A 19,109-nucleotide genomic window follows, 5' to 3' on the forward strand; every position below is an offset into this window, starting at 1 on the left:
CTAATCTGACCCTTACATTCCTTAAGATGCAGTTGCTTTAAAAGAATAGTAGGAAATCTAGTTCTCACCAAAGAGAGTGATATTTTACCTGGGCATAAGGTAGGCAGCCATTAACTGCCATGCATTTGATAAATCCCATCTAAATCACTACTCAGTCAATGCTTTTCACTGCTCTCTTTCTCACCTTGCAGTTGTGCATTCCCTGCTTTTGCCTGACATTTGTAAAGGCTCATGTCTAACAGTGAAATATCAAAGCAAGGGATTGTATGGACATTAAGGTGCAAAAAAGCTTAATTTAACTGAACCTACTCACTATTTGACACTTTATGAAATTATCCCTTCCCATAGGGCACAACTGCTTTAAAGGCATTTAGCATTTAGACACATTTTAAAGGCAGAAAAGTGTGTATAAGTACTTCTCAAAATGCTACAAGCCTTTCAGTTATAGAAACAGAGACAGTCTGAAAAATGTCTACATTTGCCTAGGTGCAAAGGGAATTGTGAATATTATGAATACTCAGTTATAATAAGAACAATCATGCATACTTCTCATCAGGAGAGGAGTATTATGACAAAAAGGAACCTCTGTTAGTTTTTTAGTCAGATCTCACTTATATCACATACTTTCACTCAATAGTTCTTATTCACTGTGGGCTGAATTAGAACATTTGCCATTTTAGGGATGCTGAGCTCTCTTGCAAACCTTACCTAACTGGTAATTTCCTATTATTTGGTAATAATGGTAATTTCTTTATTATTTGAAAAGAGGGACAGAATTTTTCTTATTGACTAGAACAATTCACTCACTCTGAAAGCAAAAAGGGCTGGTTTTGATTTTTAAAGTGTAGTTTTCCAAGTTGCGATTCTTTTAAAAAACTTTTAATCTCTAGACTGTATCAGGCAGCCACAAATGAAACAGCAGAATTTTCCGTGTGGTTCTGAATCATCTAGAAGAAGTGCTGTACAAGATGCTGTCTCAAGGTTTTGGCTCAAACCCAACTCTTCAAAGACAGTTTTACAGGATTAGTCAAGGTAACAAACAGGAACAAGGTAATTGGAAATGTGAAGGGAATCCAGAAGGGAAAGTAACTGCAAAACTCAGGAACAATTGAGGACAGTGGTTAATCAGAAACTAGAGGTGGCTTATAGACTGCAAGTACACGATTATCTACCAGAAACATGCTATATAAAAAATGAGAAGAGGTTTAGTGATTTGCAGGTCTCTTCAGACCCCTATATAATTCAATAGTAAAGAATTCACAAATATTTAAATATATCAGTTATTGGATATGTTGTAAACTATCGCACTTCCTCTACTTCAATGCAATTAATAGGCCTACAACTGAAAGAAAGGGCTGATCTGACTTGCCCTTTTCTGTTGTCTTACAGAGAACCAACAGCCTGTAAGCCTTAAAATAAGCTGAAGGTTCACAGCCAACCTGAACTCCCTCTTATGCTACCACCCCAGAAAAAGACAGTGAGTTATAAAATTGACTTTGGCAATATCCTCAAGTGATGTGGAAAAGTCTCTTAAGGCTTGAAAAGGCTTTCTCTGCAAAGTCCATTTACCACCAGCTCTATCTATGAACAAGGGTCTTGGGTGAAGTCAAAGAACAACTATTTAATGTCAGTCTCAGCTTTGTTCCCTAGTTTTCAAGGTAAAACCACTGTAGTAATTCCCCCCCTCTAAATCATTGGGCGGTGTGTAAATCATTTACTGTAGATGACATGGGGGTCTTAGAGGCTCTACCAGACAAATGCTAGCAGTTGGTCTGACCTGGAACTAAAGCACTCAATCTCATTCTTCACATGTAGACACAATTTTGAAGGCACTGGCTGTCACCATGTGCATCTTTAAGGACTGGAGTTTTAAGGAGACTGGGTCTGTGCTCTTGGTGCCTCCTAAGCTGCAAATGGCGAAGGCCAGGCCTCTGCTGGCTTTAGAAATGACTTACCGGGTTTTAGCATAGAAAACACTGGAGTGATTCATTTTTTAACAGCTGTAAGTGGAAGTAGCTGGAGGCACTTCAAGGGAGTGCTGCCTTCACAATTTTTGGCTGCCAAACCAAGTTGCCATTAAGAGTAATTGTCCTGTGATAACTTTGAGTTCATGTGGCCAAATCTGTGTCCTACCCAACCGGCCCCTGCTGCTTCTAACTGAATCAGAAGCAGCTGGCGTCAGGAAAAACACTTAGAGCTGTTTGTGTCAGCAACTGTAATTTATCCTGTATTTTTAAAACAAGTGTCGCAAAATGGTCCTGTCACTCCTAAACACAGCCGCAGCATATATTAAAAATACGATATACAGTGATACATCATGATAATATATAACAAACAATGAAGAGTGAAAACCAGTCTGGTGGCCTAAGTCCGTGCTGATTGTTCTCAGCAAGGGCTGGAAATCACTAGTGAAATAGTGCAATGATTGTAGGCCCAAGAAGCTGAAGGTACTGCATTCCTTGACATTTAGGGAGATACTACAGTCAGATTTGGTACTGACAAATATGCCTTAATTTGGGAGGGTGAGTAGGTAAAGAATACCAAAATAATACTCCACTGAGTAGTTTATCTAAAACTGCTATTTTCCTTGTCTTTCAGATCACTCCCCTTCTAATGACCAAAATTACCTCTTAATTAAAGACAGATTATCTCTCACTACATAATTACGAGTGCTAACTCAAAAGACTCTGTCACATTGCTCACATATCACTCACAGGAAAAGATTTTCCATGACATAGTTGTAATCAGTTCGACTGCTGTCTGGCAAGAAGCATGCCGCAAACACAATGATAGCATTCAGACCATCACCATAGTATCCTGTGGAAAAAATGAAAAGGCATTTTTATCTTTGTCAAAGGCTCTTAACAAGATAAATTTAAAAAGAAATCTCAAAGTCCTGGAATAGAGCTACTATGTCTACTGCTGAAGAAGACCAAAAATGTACAATCTATCATCATGTCATAAGGCAGCAGGATAGTCAGTGATGTCGAACTCCTGAAAAACACACTTAGCACAACTATTAGTAAACTCTTTGTAGAGACCAGCAAAAAAACTTTGTAAGTAATACAATCTTATCTGAACTCCTGGGTCATTGCATCTCTACAGCAATTGTGTGCTGAATACTCACCTTAGACTGAGAAATAAGGGGCTAAAGAAAATATCCTACATTTGTTATCCTGCATCTTTTGAACGATGTTTCACAAAGTCTTACAATCCAATCTCAGTTGGCTTGCACAGCTCCAATGGCTTCAGGATATTACAATTATGGCTGCACCCCACTATACCTTTAAAAGTTCCTGGGATCAGCTAAATCCTTTGCTGCAAGATTTGTATAAAATACTTTTTTACCTTGGATACTGCAGTTGTCCAATACTGGCATTCTCTGGGCTGTACCACTGCCTAACGATAGCTGTAAACCCTCAAAGCTGCAGCACTACTGTTCTGGGGTCCAGGACAGTTGCTTGTTACCCAAAAGAATTTTTTTTTTTTTTTCATGATGGTTAACCTTCTCCACAGTCCTTTGCAGCTGCTATGGATTTCTGTATTATTAATAATAAATACAAAATACTCCTGCATTTCTGTTGAAAGTTTTGTTTAAAAGATACGTGCAGTCAGGAGGCAATTTATGAAGATGCTGTAGAAATGGTTGTAGGTAGATGGCACTAACAATGCAGAGAGACAGAAGCTGGATATACTTAGAGAACGACTTGAAAGCCTTTCAAAAGAGGCTATCAGAAACTAACTATGAGGGAGATACTGATGTTTGTGAAGGAAACTCTGAATCTCCCTCAGAGATAGGAACACATTCCTGACAAAATTAAAGGATAATACTGGCACCTATACAACACTTTCATAAGGAGATTTTAAGGCTTTTACAGTGCTTTTTAGGTACTAGAGAGCAGTATCCATGCCTAACTCAAATGCTCGTAGAACTTCTTGCATTGTAGCCAGCCAAGCAAAGCAAAATTCTCTATAGAAAAACAGAGATAGTACACAATCCACATGTGCTAACCGGGGAAGAGTGAGAGACTAGTTTGTTTTCTTCTTTCTCACTCAACACCTACACTGAGTCTCAGCTAGCTGAAATAAGAAAATGTTTATGTCAAGGGAGTAATTTCTTACACGGCTTTGTAGAGATCTTCAAAGAATCCAGAACCCCTGACAAAATGGGTGCTTCAAGGCACTTGCCCATGAAGTGTTCCATGCCAAGGAGGACCACAGCTGATTACTCTCAACACTATCCCAGTCACAAGGACACAGCACTGTTTTGGGCTCTCAGCTATGCCTTAAAGGACAGAAAAACACTACTGCTTGCCCAGCTACAAAGGGGACCAAAAGAAGGGTAAGTCTCTGAGAGAAAAATGTGCATGTCAGAAGTAGGTCTCCTGCCTCGAGCCATATTGTTTTGAATCAAGGCTTGGCAAAGCAACCTGCTGAAGGATTATGTTGGAGTTTTTTCTTTCTGAATTTGATTTGGTAGATTTGACTAAATATAATGCATTGGATAAGATGATAACGCACATTGTTGATGGGAACACCAACACTGAGTTGAGAATGCTAGCTAGCCTAGACCTCATCCACTGAAGAATCATTTGGACACTGCAGGAAACTTTCTGTCCTTGGCCTTAACTCCATCCTTCCATGATCTTGGCATCTCTTGTCTTCCCGAAGTAGTATTTTTTTCCCCCTCAGCTTTACAAATAAGAAGGAGATTTCTTTCCTTCCATAAAGTTAAAAATCCTTAAAAGACTTTCAGAACAATTTATATCATGCTGCCATAAAGCAATCTGTCCAGCTGGCTCAGGAGTTTGGCAGCAAGAGCACATTGTGGCAGGTGTGTCCACTAAATTACACAGCACAGTTTGCAGTTCATGTAAAGCAAAATGATTATGTGCAGATGCCACCTAACAGCACACAGAAGAAAAACCCACAGATAAATCTAAGCCACTTTTTCTTACACATGCTTGCAGGCAAGGAATGTTCACCCAAGGGAGAAGTGTTTTTTAATTCATCACTAGAAGCCAGTAAAAGCCATTTGGCCAAATTCTCACTCAGCCTATGCAAAGAGACAGATCTCTAAGAAATTTCTCCATCAACATATGTGGAAGGCAATCTCACGCTTAGACTGCCAAGTCTACTCTCCCCTTTCCTGTTTTGTGGCTACCATCTAGATTCTGCATTTGGTGTTATCTGTCAATTGGCAGGGAGGAATGTTCAGTAGATCACTGAATCATCAAGAGATGCTTGACCTGACTTCCAATTAACTAATTTTAGCCAGAACCTGTTCTTAATCTTGAGGTTAAAGGAAAGATTCCTGGCCCTCTAAACCACTCCAAAGATAATACAGCATTGCCAAAGGGAACATCATACAGAATAGGCCCAGCCGCCATAATGTAGAAACTGTTTGTCCTGGTTTTGGCTGGGAGTTATTTTCTTTCTAGTAGCTGGTATAGTGCTGTGGTTTGGAGGCAGTATGAGAATAATGTTGATACCACACTTATGTGCCAGTGGTTGCTAAGTAGTGCTTACACTGATCAAGGACTTTTCAGCTTCTCATGCCCTGCCAGCAAGAAGCTGGGAGGGGGAACAGCCAGGACAGCTGACCCAAACTGGCCAAAGGGCTATTCTGTACCACAGGACGTCATGCTCAGTATAGAAACTAGGGGGAGTTGGCTGGGGAGCAGCGACCACTGCTCAGGGACTGGCTGGGCACCGGTCGGCAGGTGGTGAGCAATTGCATTGTGCATCACTTGTTTTGTATATTCTGTTGTTGTTGTTGTTATTTATTATTATTTTTTATTATTATTGTTGTTGTTATTGTTACTATTATTATTATTATTATTATTATTCCCTTCCTTTTCTGTCCTTTTAAACTGTCTTTATCTCAACCCTCAAATTTTACTTTTTTTTTTCCCAGATTCTCTCCCCCATCCCACTGTCGGGGGGGAGTGAGCAAAACGGCTGTGTGGTGTTTAGCTGCCTGCCAGGTTAAACAACACCACCGTTCACCGTTCCCATGACCCATGCATCAAAATGATTTTGTTTCCACATCTTCAGTTTGCCACTTCATAAACACAGAATTTAATCCAGTCCTTAACTCGTTTTGATATGGCTAGATTTCAGGCAAAATTTCCAGTTTAGCCCGTGGTGGGCTGAAACTCATAGTTACTGACCAGCACCCATTCAAAAGTAAAGGAAATGTAATGTTCTTTAACTTAGATTTGAGTGATCTAACAAAACAAGATGTCAGACGTGTAAAATATGAATCCTGATTTTTTCACACTGAGAGCTGAGCTGAATGACCTAGACTCCCATCGATAACTGTGCATTATTATGTTCTTCATAGTTGCCATCAGAGATGTCTGCCACTGGAACTAGTCCTTGTTCAACAGTCAAGTAGTACTCAATTAAAAGCTACATCTCCACTCACTAAAATGGACTGGTATTTATTTTTCATAAAAGCTGGTATAAATGTATACATCAGCATCTAGTAGGAACTGTACATGACAGTTTTCGCCACAAATGTACCTAGACTAGTTTACAGCATACAAAAACCATATAAATAAACACCATTAGCAAGGCCTCAAAATATTTTATGTTTGTTTCCTAAATTATGCCATCTGTGTCTGTTTGCTAAACTGTGTCTGAGGTGTCATCACATTCATAAATCTTTGATGGTGTTGTTATAGTGGAAAAATGCTTGGAGGTTTACACATCTTTATTAATTCCGACTAAACCTTCTGCACATTGGCCACTGTGAACACCTGTAGGCTAGCATTTAACTGCTTTTAATGCAAATGTGCAAATTTGAGGACCACATCCTCAGGTAACATATTTAACCATAATTTATTTATGTCACTTTTACCAGATAGAGGTTCAACACTGAAAATATACTGGAAACAATGGTTTACCTTTAAATGATGTTACAGATCAGCAACACTGTGGCAGAAACATCCTCATATAAACTCACAAATCTTACCTCTGAGATGCTAAGTTACCTGCCTCAGTTTCTGCAGGAACAGAACAACACATCCTTACTTAATATCATTATTAACAGCTGGCAAACAGTGTCTCCAAAACATATGGGATCCAAAGATAATCTAAACCTGAGACACTGAGGAAAAGGCACTTAGAAAGCTTTGTTTCATTTTCTTCCTTCAAAATCTATAGTAATATCTATCCATTTGAATTAATTTATACAGAAGTGTGCTAGTAACACCAGAACTACAAATTCTCTGAGGTAGTTAGGGAGCAGATGAGCAAAGGAGACAATATAGCAAGCACAAGAGGTCATTTTCCTACTTTAAATGTTTTCTTTGATATGCTACTTGATAATCATTAACAAATTACATGAAAACAACATAAAACAGTTGCTGGTGAAATGCTATCTGCTGGCAACTATAAATGGCAGAAAAATAACATAAGGAGCTTAGCCAGACAAATGGAAGCCCCAGGGAAAACGGTATTTTTTTTAATTTGCCACTCTACTTGTTTAGATCTGTGCACCCACATACATCATTCAGCAAATCACAGAGCACTATACTTCCTTGTGCAAAAGTTTTTGCCAAAATCCACAGAATAAAGTTTTCAAAATATTTTTTCCGTAGGAGAAAAGTTTTCTTCCTTACTCGAAGACAGCTTTAGCCTACAATGACCAAATTGTTACTGACACATGTATGTTAGTTTATTTCTTACTCCTGAAATTGCTTTGTATTTAAAATACTTATTAGTCATTGCCACACTGAATTGAAAGTCAGGTTGATTTCAGCCATGGCTGAAAAATAAACTCTCTCTCCCCTTGCCAGTATGATAAATTAACTAAAATAGAAATAAATCATGCTCAATAAAGCACGAATTTTTTACATCAATCTAAAAAATGCATTCAGGGTTTTCCTACCTCCATGTGAAATGACCTTTTTGTAAGGTTCAATGACTTTCATATCAATTCTTTGTTCTTGTTCTCCAATAACCACTGTTCTCCATAACCTGTTGTCCTCACGCTCCTCTTCAGCAGTGTACTCTGGAATTGATTCAGACTCCTCCTGGGAAGCATCCTTAGTAGCAGTTTGCTCTTCTGAAAAATAAAATTGTATATATTACATCTGCCTGTAAAAGCTCTAAATATTTTCTCTGTTACATACATTTGAAATGGATGACTGAAATCAGCTGGATTTTTACAGCACTATCCTGGATCTGCACTGGTATAAATAAGAGAAGAATTTGATCATCTAACAGTCATCTAAATGTGAAGTTTCCATTTTTTTTAAACTTTTCATCATTATGAACATAAAAAGAACAGCAGCAATTATCACTACGCAGAATACCGCCAAGGGATATTTGCATTTTTGCATCCAGTTAGTAAAACTGATCAGATGCTCACTAGAGGTACTGCACTGTAGGTCTTTAAAAATCTTTGTGTTGCAAGTGTGAGAACTATACTAAAAAGCAAAATAGGGAACTAAAAGTGAACACAGCGATGCTTCCTGTCTAGAGAGGAATCACCACAGAGCTACAGCTTCTCAACTTTTTCCCAGTTTGTCTCCCATCTCTTCACATTTGGCACCAGCAAATATGAAGAACGCCCATCTTCCTCTGCTTCGGTCATGAGATAATGCTGACTCCTCATATAAGCACAGTATTCGTCTCCCCCAGGGCCTTTCAGTTGAGGTTAAATACCAGTTCCCTCCCAGATGTGAAGTACAGAGCAGCCAGGCAATCTGGCCTGTTCATACCAGCACCCATGAGAGAACAGGTATATGCAGTCCACAATGATCACAATAAATTAACTGCACAGCTGACAAGAGACTATAAAGTCTCATAGCACCTCCTCTCTGCTGGATACTCTTAGTTTCAGAAAAGCTGTGAAGTAATTAACAAAATCTGCTTTTCCATTGCACATTGACAAGATGGGTCTTAAAAACAAATTTAACCGCAGTCCAGTTTTTCAAACTTAATGGCTGGTTACACAGAAAGTGACATGAAAAGTGATTCTGTCCACAGCTGGAATTATTTCATTTCCTTCTTTAGTTATTGTTACAACATACTGTTTTTCCTGTGGGAAAAAAAAATATCTCTCTTTTGTACTATTATTCTTGCTGAAGCACCTTTGCCTTGTGGCTGTCTGCATATTATCAATTTACCTTCGTAGTGAAGATTCTATACATTTATGCATTACACATACTTGAAGTAAACAAAATCAACTGTTCTGGCTCTGCAGTCATAAGTAAGAGCAGAATTTGATCGTGTAAGTCAATAAGTGAGGTAACAGTAAATAAAGATGGAGTGAAATACATAAGAACATACATGTGTGTACACAAAAAGCTGATCAGACATCTTATTTGAAAATACCAAAGAGACCTATGAGAGTTAAGAATAAACTAAAAGAAGTTATTTTAATTGACAAGAAGAAGTAAAGAACACAATGTTTCACAGAAGTCCTCAAACATTTCTATGTATTGGTTTACCTTCGGATGCCTCTTTGATTAATGCTGCTTCTTGAACTACTCACACAAATGGAAGTATATGATCCTTAAAACACACCAGTTTATCATAAGAATTAAATCAATTTTCTTTATGAAATCAGGAATAAGATAGTATAGTGTGTATATACCACATATATCTACACACATAGAACTATGGGCACATACACATATATGTACTGACTATTAATTTGTAAAACTGATTTCTGCATTAAAACCTCTCAATAATTCCACCAAATTTGTTAGGAATATCAAGTTCCTCAAAATACACAAAAAAAGCTTTGAACTTTTTAAAAAAATATATATTAGCTTGAGCACACATTTGTTGTTACAGTAGGACTAATGAAGCCTGAATTTCTACTGCCACCTGTCTTGTATTTTCTGTCCCTAATACAAAGTATTATTAGGGAATAATACTGGTGGAAAGTCCCCCTCCCTGAGGTAGATTCTCCCATGTGCAACAAAAGCTGAGTCTATAATCAGTTCTTTTCTTTACCTAATTCCTGCCTGCTGGAATCTTGCAAGAAAGCAGTAATATTTCACCTCCTACCTCACTGCCTAACCAGCCAATGAGTTAAAAACTTAAAGTAAAATTGTATTAATGGTGGAAACATGGATGGAAGATCAAGAAATACATACACATGCATATATAATGTGACTACATAAGCCTTTTTTCCTTAGGATCTGCAAATAAAAGGAGTTTGAGGAGATCTAAGGTTGGGAAGAAGAACAGACTGCAAAAGGAGATTTTTTTCAAGTATGCTATTTCAAATTGGTTTAACAGTTGCTGCTCAGTAGATTATATATTGTGGAACTGAAGTACGTAATCATGCCTTCTCACAGCACAATGCTCATGATGTTTAATAATACACTTAGCATTCAGTTTTGAAGTATCACATATTCTGTGACATTGGGAACAAGCTTACAAAATGCCTAACCCCGCTCCCTCCAAACCTAGATATCAGCTCAGGTGCTTTCAGAATAGATAGATGGGATTATCAGAACGGCCTAGGAAAACTGTCTAGTCAGCTGGTGCCTCGGAGGGTAGAAGGGGCACGGCTGAGGGAAAGAACTGTAGCTGGCAGAACAGCTTTACTGAAAAGAGGCTGGGCTAGGTAACTGGCAGACTAACACTGAAATTGTATTTGGGGTTTGATAATGTTTCTTTTTGTTGGTGAAACTGCAAATGATGAAAAATGATGAAAAGAGAGCCTGATAAAACTTACAATGCTGGAACTGGCCAAATGAATTATTTTTAGACAGAAATGGTACTAGATTGCCTCTTCCTGATGAAGTGGCTATGCTTTACTGCCTGGAGTGTTGATTTTGCAGTGAAAGATGCACCAGTGTGAAATTCAGAAAGGAAATAAACATCTGCAGACAAAATAATAAACACTCTTTTACTTTCCAAATAACACTGACTTGGGTGGCAGCCTTCACCTGTATGCACATACGGTTTTCAGAAATACAATTTTTATGTCATCTAATGTAATAATCTAAAAAGCTCATTTCACAAACAAGAGCAGGTTCTGAAAGAGAATGTTTAAATGAAATGTATTAGTGACAACCCCCCCCGTGACACTGATGATCAACCAATCCCTAAACAAGTCAGGTGCTAGTTTAAGGCAAGTACTTTAGTATTTCTGCTCTCATCTATCTTCTGGCACATTGAAGTTGTGATGATTCTTCTTCATCATTCTTTTAAACACGTGGGTTTCAGTATTTCTTGTATTACAGAACCATCAGTTTTCCAGCAATGAGGTGGACCCCTGAATCATGACAACAGCCTTGCTTTTCTCAGTTGCCTTTTATAGTTCAAATGGACCTTCAGCAGTCTGAGCATGACAAACTAAAAATCACTATTTTCTACTGTCTCAACAGCTACGTCTTCTCAGCATTTACTTCCCTGGGTTTGGCACAACGTTCTAGAAACACTGATCTGTGGGAGATTATGAGTGCGGGTAACAGCAGAGCACATACTGGCTAACAGTAAAGGGACAGAAATACAAAAATAACAAAGGCTATTTACCATGCAAATAAACATTCTCCAGTAGTTCTTATGACTATACTCTTACCTATCAGATTCATGTAATATACAGCCTACTTATTTTATTGCCAGCTTCTTTTTATAAAATGTGATTTTTTTTCCTTTTCTGCTCTCTGTTCCTGGCTCATATAAGCGGAGGACATTTTGCTGATTAAGTATGTCTAAAAACAAACCACACAACTGTAAAAATGTCACCAAAAACACAGGCACCTTGAGTTCTTCTTCACTTAGGAGTTTGGGGAAATTGATCCAATTTTAGCAACTGAACCACATTTAGAAAGCAGCAAAAAAAGCTGGGGAGAAATGCTTGCCATAAATACAACTGCCACCAAAATCACTGGAGTTGAATTTATTTACTTGAGCGCTTAAAGGCAAAATCTGTTCCACTGCAGACAGAGATTTTTGCTCTCACACAATGGTCACAACAGTCTAAAACTGCAAGCACATGCTGCTCTGGTGTGAGCGCACGCACGCATCTGTATGTGTGTGTTTGTGTGTTTTAGTTTTAACCTTTGTTACAAAATATTCTAACCATCAAGCAACTCATCACTATGCTCTGCATCTACCCATAAGGAAATCGGCCTTCTAATGAGAAGTGACATTAGAGATGCTCATGCATGACTGAGTACACAGTAATGCCTCTTTGGCAATATCACTTAAACTGATGCAACTGTTCTTCTATGCTCAAAAGAGCATACAATTTTTAAATTATAGTGACCTCACTAGCAACAGAGAATTTAAATGCAAGGGAAAACTCAGTTTAAATTGATCAATTTTTAAAGTTTCTTTCTGTTGTAGGTTCTAAAATGGTCACACCGATTTCCCCCTCAAATAGCTTATGATCTGTATGTATTTACATTAGTGAACACAGTTCTTATATGGTTCTTAAGGTACTAGCAAGGAATGAGTGTGAACACCCTATTTCGTACATCATGAAGGTAAGTAAAATGAGTAAGACAGTGTAAAACACTTTTACACCACATGAGAGAAAATCATTAATATGCAAAGGAAGACTGAAGTATCCATTGCACACTTCAGGGTGTATCTATACTGTACAACTAGCCCTGCTGAGAAAGCATATTTAAATTGGTGGAATGAGGAATTCTGTTGTTCCATCACCTGAGCTAGCTTTATCATGCCATCCACACACCTTCCACATCTCAGCTTTCCAACCATACATGGGAATAAAAAAAGACCTTTCTCACTAACAAAAGACCTCTGTCACCACGCTGTGTCCATTTCATTTATATACTGCAAGCGCTTTGGTGCGGCTTATGTCAGCCAACACATTTTGCACAAGGTTATATCCCTAAGTACTACTGATGTACCTGTAATCTAGAGCTGGCCGGAGCTGCACGAAGGTGCAGTTAGCTATGGCGTTCTCTACAACAGAGAGAAACTGCTTTCTCCTTCTTGAACAACTCTTTTCAGACAAGTCCTATGGTACTGGACAAAAACAGGACTTTGAATTTGATTCTCTCTAGGTAGTTCTTCATATTTTATTTGATCAGCTGTACTATGTCTTTCTGCACTCTGCATAAGGAGAAATGTATTACTTTACACAGAGGAAGAAAGGTTAAAAAATAGCAGACAGTAAAATGACGTGGACACCTAGCATTAACTCGCAAATGCTTTAACCATATTCATAGCCTGACAGACATGAGACTGATCATGTAAGCAGTAAAGAAAGAAACAGATGAGCTCTACATTTACAATCTAGAACATTACCTTGTCCAGTGTATTCAAAAGAGTCTGCTTCATCAGGAGTGTCAAGGTCATCTACATTGATGTCAATTTCATCTGGTGTATCCAAATTGTCATCAGAAAGTACAGACCCTTCACTCTGGTCCAAAGAGAGATTGATATTTGGAGCAGTGAGCTTTACCCTTCTGGGATGGGAACTGTTAAGATCAAGAGAATTGGGAGGTTCTGAAGAAAGAAGAAGAAAAAAAGAACTTTATCTCCTCTGCATACAATTCATCTCCCAGATACTTAAGAATCACGTTCAAACACACTGGGACAGATCAATTTTATTAACACCAAGCCATTTAAGACCACCTAACATGAAACACAAATATCAACATTAATGTTTAAAGAAATAAAACAAGCATCTACATAAATGGCAGATGAAGCTGGGAGCTCTTAAATTATGCAAAATCCAGATTCACTTTTTTGCAATCATCAGATGAAAACCAAGCCTTGGACATGCTCTGACCCACAATGTTTAAGAATTTAAAGAGCAATATACAAGTCATTTGAGTTATGAACGAAGACATTGCTGAATCCTGGAAAAATTCATATGAGTGAAAATCCCCTGTAAATATTTGTTTTCTTACGCACTTTGTGCTATTCGAATGGTGCTGATTTGCAAGTAGCTATGTCTTCAGTTTTAACTATACAGTATCTTATTTGAGACAGTAACAGAAATAAAAATACCTCTGAGTACCTTAAGCAGTCTTAAATAAAAGTAGTCTTCAATAAGAAAAAAGCTAGTGTGCTGGTTTGAGCTGGGATCGAGTTAATTTTCTTCATAGTAGCTAGTATGGGGCTATGTTTTGGATTTGTGCTGAAAACAGTGTTGATAATACAGAGATGTTTTAGATACTGCTGAGCAGTGCTTACACAGAGCCAAGGCCTTTTCTGCCTCTCACCCCACCCCACCAGCGAGTGGGCTGGGGGTGCACAAGGAGCTGGGAGGGGACATGGCTGGGACAGCTGACCCCAGCTGACCAAAGGGCTATTCCATACCATATGGCGTCATGCTCAGCATATAAAGCTGGGGGAAGAAGGAGGAAGGAGGGAACATTTGGAGTAATGGTGTTTGTTTTCCCAAGTAACCATTACGTGTGATGGAGCCCTGCTTTCCTGGAGATGGCTGAACACCTGCCTGCCCATGGGAAGCAGTGAATGAATTCCTTGCTTTGCTTTGCTTGCGTGAGGGGCTTTTGCTTTCCCTATTAAACTTTATCTTAGCCAAAGAGTTTTCTCACTTTTACTCTTCTGATTCTCTCCCCCATCCCACTGTGGGGAGAGTGAGTGAGCGGCTGTGTGGGGCTTAGTTGCCAGCTGGGGCTAAACCACTACAGCTAGGTATGGCTTTGCTCCTTGCCACTGCATTGTCTGCCACATTTCTAATGCTAGTATTCTAATGCTAACTTAGTTCACTTAGACAGTAGTCAAATATAAGATAAATAATAGAGACTACTTAAACTTTACAAGGACTTTACGACGAGTGATGACAACAGTGAACAAGAGAAAATGGCACACTACAATTATCATTTCTCAAGTGAAGAAGAAAATTGGCTAAATAAAGCGAACTTAACACTTTTTCTTTTTAACACTGAACTGATTCTTCACCAGCACAGAAACATCTTTCTCACTGCATAACTAAATGCCAAGGGATTAAGATATAATTAAGAAAATGAGTAAGAGCTTCTCTCACCGGGTCTCATCTCTGTAGAACTGGGGCTTAGTACACCCTCAGCAAAGGGGATGTCCATTCCCACATCCTCTTGTACCAACCTGAGAGGTAAAATACAAAGCAAAATCTTAAAAAGATGCACAGGTTGACCTTGCTATCAATACAGCTCATGTGATCTCATACAGAACTGACACTTTCCTCAACATAGCCAGTTCAGAAGTCTGATCACAAATTGATGTGAGAAATGAACACAGCTGCTGTAATTCTACTGTGCCATTCTTACCCTTATTTATGCATACATCTGTAGAGCCTTTAGAGACTATAGGTCACATATAGCCACTTTTACTTCAATCAAGACATAGCACTGAATAATAACAGGCTCGCAAACAGCAATGTTTCTCATTTTATACAAGCAAAGTTGGTCTTTTGTCATCTGGCAAACCAGACAAATGGTTGCAGGGAGCTTCAGCTACTCTTTGCAAACTGCACGCCACAGTTAAGAGTTCCATAACAGTATTTTCATTGCTGTACATACAGTTACTGTATAGCAAAAATGAGATCATGAGTGGGTTTTTTCATTCTTTTGATATCATTTGTACTTTAGAGCAATTCTGACCCAAATCAGTCATTTTGTAATACTGAAACAGTTGATGTCCTGCATTGGAAGAGTAGAGAAAGCACAAAAGTGAGAACCAAAACTACATCACAGATTTTCAAAGATTAAAAAGTTGCAAAATATCCTACCTAGACTCCATTTTTATGAAGATACTAAGAAATTACATTTAATGTACCCACATAAGACAAGTCAAAGGCATTAAGTGGTGAAAATAATAACATAGGCGTTCAAATGTTTAAAGCAAATTGACTTGAACTATTTTCATGTCTATTTTCTATTCAAGCATTTTACAAAATGCTTGCTGGGAGGATGGTTCAACTGCAGATAGGAAACAACATTTTACATTTTCAGGACACTCTTGACAGCTTCCAAACTACTTGCACTAAAAATGTATGACTCCAAAAAAGCTTCACTTATTTTTTCTGTATTCCTGTTCCAAACTCTTTATTTTTCAAAAATAATTTCTTTTTTTCCACAAAAGCTGAAGAACAGACAATTTTTACACTTTGATTAACAGAGCTGTGATAAGATCAAAGAAGGTACTTCTCCCTGCCAGAGCATCAGCTAGCTCTGTTCTGAATGATGTAGCTGAACGGATCTGAATAGGCTTGGCTTGTCACTCCTGCAGTTTCTTCCTACCCTCGCTTTCCCCATGAGGACTACCCTCATTATTTTACTGTATGCAGACAAGACTCTTCTGGCCAATCATTGCATCAGAGTATGAGTATAGTTTCTGTGATTTCTTGTTAATTTCATATATATTATGTACAAACGTGTACATGTAGGCCTGCCTATAAGTGAGCCAAAGGCTTCACTGTGCTTAAAGCTGCAAAAGATCTTTACCTCAAGCCCTGTACCATCGAATTCCCAATATAGACAGGCAAACTAGTGAACTCCCATTTTTCCCATGAGGTCATAGAGAATACAGGCAACATAAAGCTAGGGTCAAACATGTTTGTGCTGCTCAACTCATGATCAGGCCTTCTCTCTCCATAAAAGCAGACACATATTAATCTTGCTAATTTTACTAGATTTATGCCCACATACTGAAGAGTACATCCTTCACAAATACAGAGGTTAACTGCTTAATGATTTCTACAAAACACGCCAATTCTGGAATATGTTTAATTACTGTCAAATAAGGCTTGAAATATTCTTTCCCTTTGGATACACAATAGAACAGTAAAGAAATTTGATCAAAGTATCCTGCTCATGAATAAAATGAATGGCACAAATTGTCTGTAATGTACCATTTCCTTTTTTTCTGCTCTGCAGCATCATCTGTTTTCAGAAGCTGTACAGAAAACTGATACACAGAATACCATCACAATTTACTTAGAAATGTAAATAAGTCATTAGAGTCTTTGGCTCTTTTTGGTGTCTGTTCAATTCATAGTAAAATATGTGTAATGAAGTCTAATTTATTCATCTGAATTTAGCAGAGACAAATCTGAATTCTAATGAAGTGCTGTAAGTAACAGCCAAACAAGGTAAGAAACCACAGTGGTGGAAACAGTGTGGGGAGAGGATGAATACTTCTAATCCATTTTAAATTCAGATTGAGATTTTATTTGTGGCTTTATTAACCTTTCCGAATATAAAACTATGAAAAATTATTGGATTAAAGCAGCTCAGGACTACTCAGATGATGACTTATGGGTATTCAAGGGTGTATAGTTTGGCTGGACAGAACAGGGTTTTGATACTAACATATAAACCATTCATTTATAAAATCTCTTACAGCCTTACCACACCAAATGACAATTCCTTTCTGAACAAGCTTCAGAAATCACTGCAGGAAATTACTTGAAAGGAAATGCTCTTCTTTCAAGTTGTGTGAAGAGTAAGCTACAGGAGGACATTGAATTTTCAGGCTTTCTTATTAAAAAGAGACAGTATTCTCTGCTGTAAGCCTGTAAAATTGTTTCAGCAAAATGAAGATCATCTTCTCCTCTGTATGATAAGAGTATGACGGAGTTTTATACACTCTATCCCTACAAAAATAGTGACAATCATAATCTGAAAAAAGCAATTTCCCACAAGTAATTAATTCAGAATTTTGAGAGTTGCCTAAAATTTTTGCAATGCCTGGGACAGAATTATCCTAAGTCATGACATTTCTAAGATTGCCTCAAGACTGCTTTTCTCCCTTTATCTTTTTTTAAAAATCCATATGTACTTGGAGCTGGCACTGCTGCTTTCTCTAGAATGTCTTACACTTTCACAGCATAAATTCAAATGTTCTTCTGCTTTCAGTGGGACCACTACAGCTGAGTTAAACCAGAATTTTATATTACAGTTGTGTTTACAAGAATGATACATTTCTAGGGGACTGAAAGATAAATGTGTTTCATATCCTTTTGTTTGAATTTCTACTGAAATACAGCTACTGCTACAGGCAATATACTCAAAAAATACCCCTCACTTAGGGATTACTAGTAAACAGCATCGGAATTTGTCTGAGAATCTCTAACTTTATTTTGATGGCACAGTGTGTTTAATGTCAATAATCCATAACGTTCATATCAGGCTATTTGATTTGGGAAGCAAATCAAGCGCAGTTATCAAAAGGATTGTATTTTCAATCACATAAAAGTTGGTATCACCTTTCAGAAATTTTTTAGCTGAGATAAGATTGCCTTCCCCCCCCCCCCCCCCCCCCCCAAATTGTGTCAGGTTCTCATTTACTGTCAAATAAACAGTCAACAGGCTTTTTGGAGAAGAGGGAGTCTGACTCTGGAGTTAGTAATATTTTTCCAGATCCCTTGTGCCTTACCAAAACAGATTAAAGATTCCTTGCCAGATATACATACTCTATGTTCAGTGAAAGTTCGTATTTTTTAAAAGCCATAGTTAATATTTGTTCAGTCACAAATTAATAGGCAATACAGGCATCTTTCAAATCTGGTAGGTTTAGAAAGCCAGTCACAAAGCATATCTGTGACATTGTACCTCAGCATATGGCTGCAGACTCCCCATCAGTGTGAGAATGAGCAAGATATGGACTAAGTTTGCTTTCTACAGACATGGCTCACCATTTTCTGATGGATTTGGAGAGCATGCTATGCTGAGCAGCTCAACACCTTCCAGAGTAATTTCTGACTGTGCACAAGCTCTCAACAGAACTCAGCATGAACCCTAGTAATGGAAGATGGACTCCAGAAACTTAAATTAAGCAACTACCTCCTCTTCCTTTCCCACAGACTACTACACATACTTCCAAAATTCTGGCTTACAAAATTTCTTGCCTTCCATACAGGTGCAACTGATGCCATGGATGATGTGGCCAAAAGTATTAGAAAAAGAAAACACCTTTTTTTTCCCCTTTTAATGAATGGTCCTTATTGAAGAAGTAAATTAAGTTACCTTAGAAAGCTCCATTCTAATCAGGTATGATTTACTGGATTGATTAAAAAAAGGATCTTTCACTGGGAACTGAGGTCAAAGTCAAATAAGCTTTTTGTGTCATAAATGACTTCTTTTATGTGGTACACAGACCAGTCATTTAAGGATCAGCTGCACTGGGAATCAAGTTACTGCATATTT

The 19,109-nt window shown here is 38.1% G+C and overlaps 1 protein-coding gene across 1 annotated transcript in view; it reads right to left on the reverse strand.

Annotated features, from left to right (window-relative positions):
- Positions 1-19,109, reverse strand: part of PRUNE2 (prune homolog 2 with BCH domain) — a 141,730-nt gene that overhangs the window by 11,522 nt on the left and 111,099 nt on the right. Inside the window, exons 10-13 of the mRNA XM_072859152.1 lie at positions 14,969-15,048; positions 13,255-13,455; positions 7,898-8,074; positions 2,715-2,817 (exon numbers count right to left, since the gene is read on the reverse strand). Coding sequence (XP_072715253.1) covers positions 2,715-2,817; positions 7,898-8,074; positions 13,255-13,455; positions 14,969-15,048 — 561 coding nt within the window. The remainder of the gene's footprint in view (positions 1-2,714; positions 2,818-7,897; positions 8,075-13,254; positions 13,456-14,968; positions 15,049-19,109) is intronic.

This window comes from Ciconia boyciana, chromosome 4, assembly GCF_034638445.1.
Source record: "Ciconia boyciana chromosome 4, ASM3463844v1, whole genome shotgun sequence".
In the NCBI taxonomy this organism is placed as follows: domain Eukaryota; kingdom Metazoa; phylum Chordata; class Aves; order Ciconiiformes; family Ciconiidae; genus Ciconia; species Ciconia boyciana.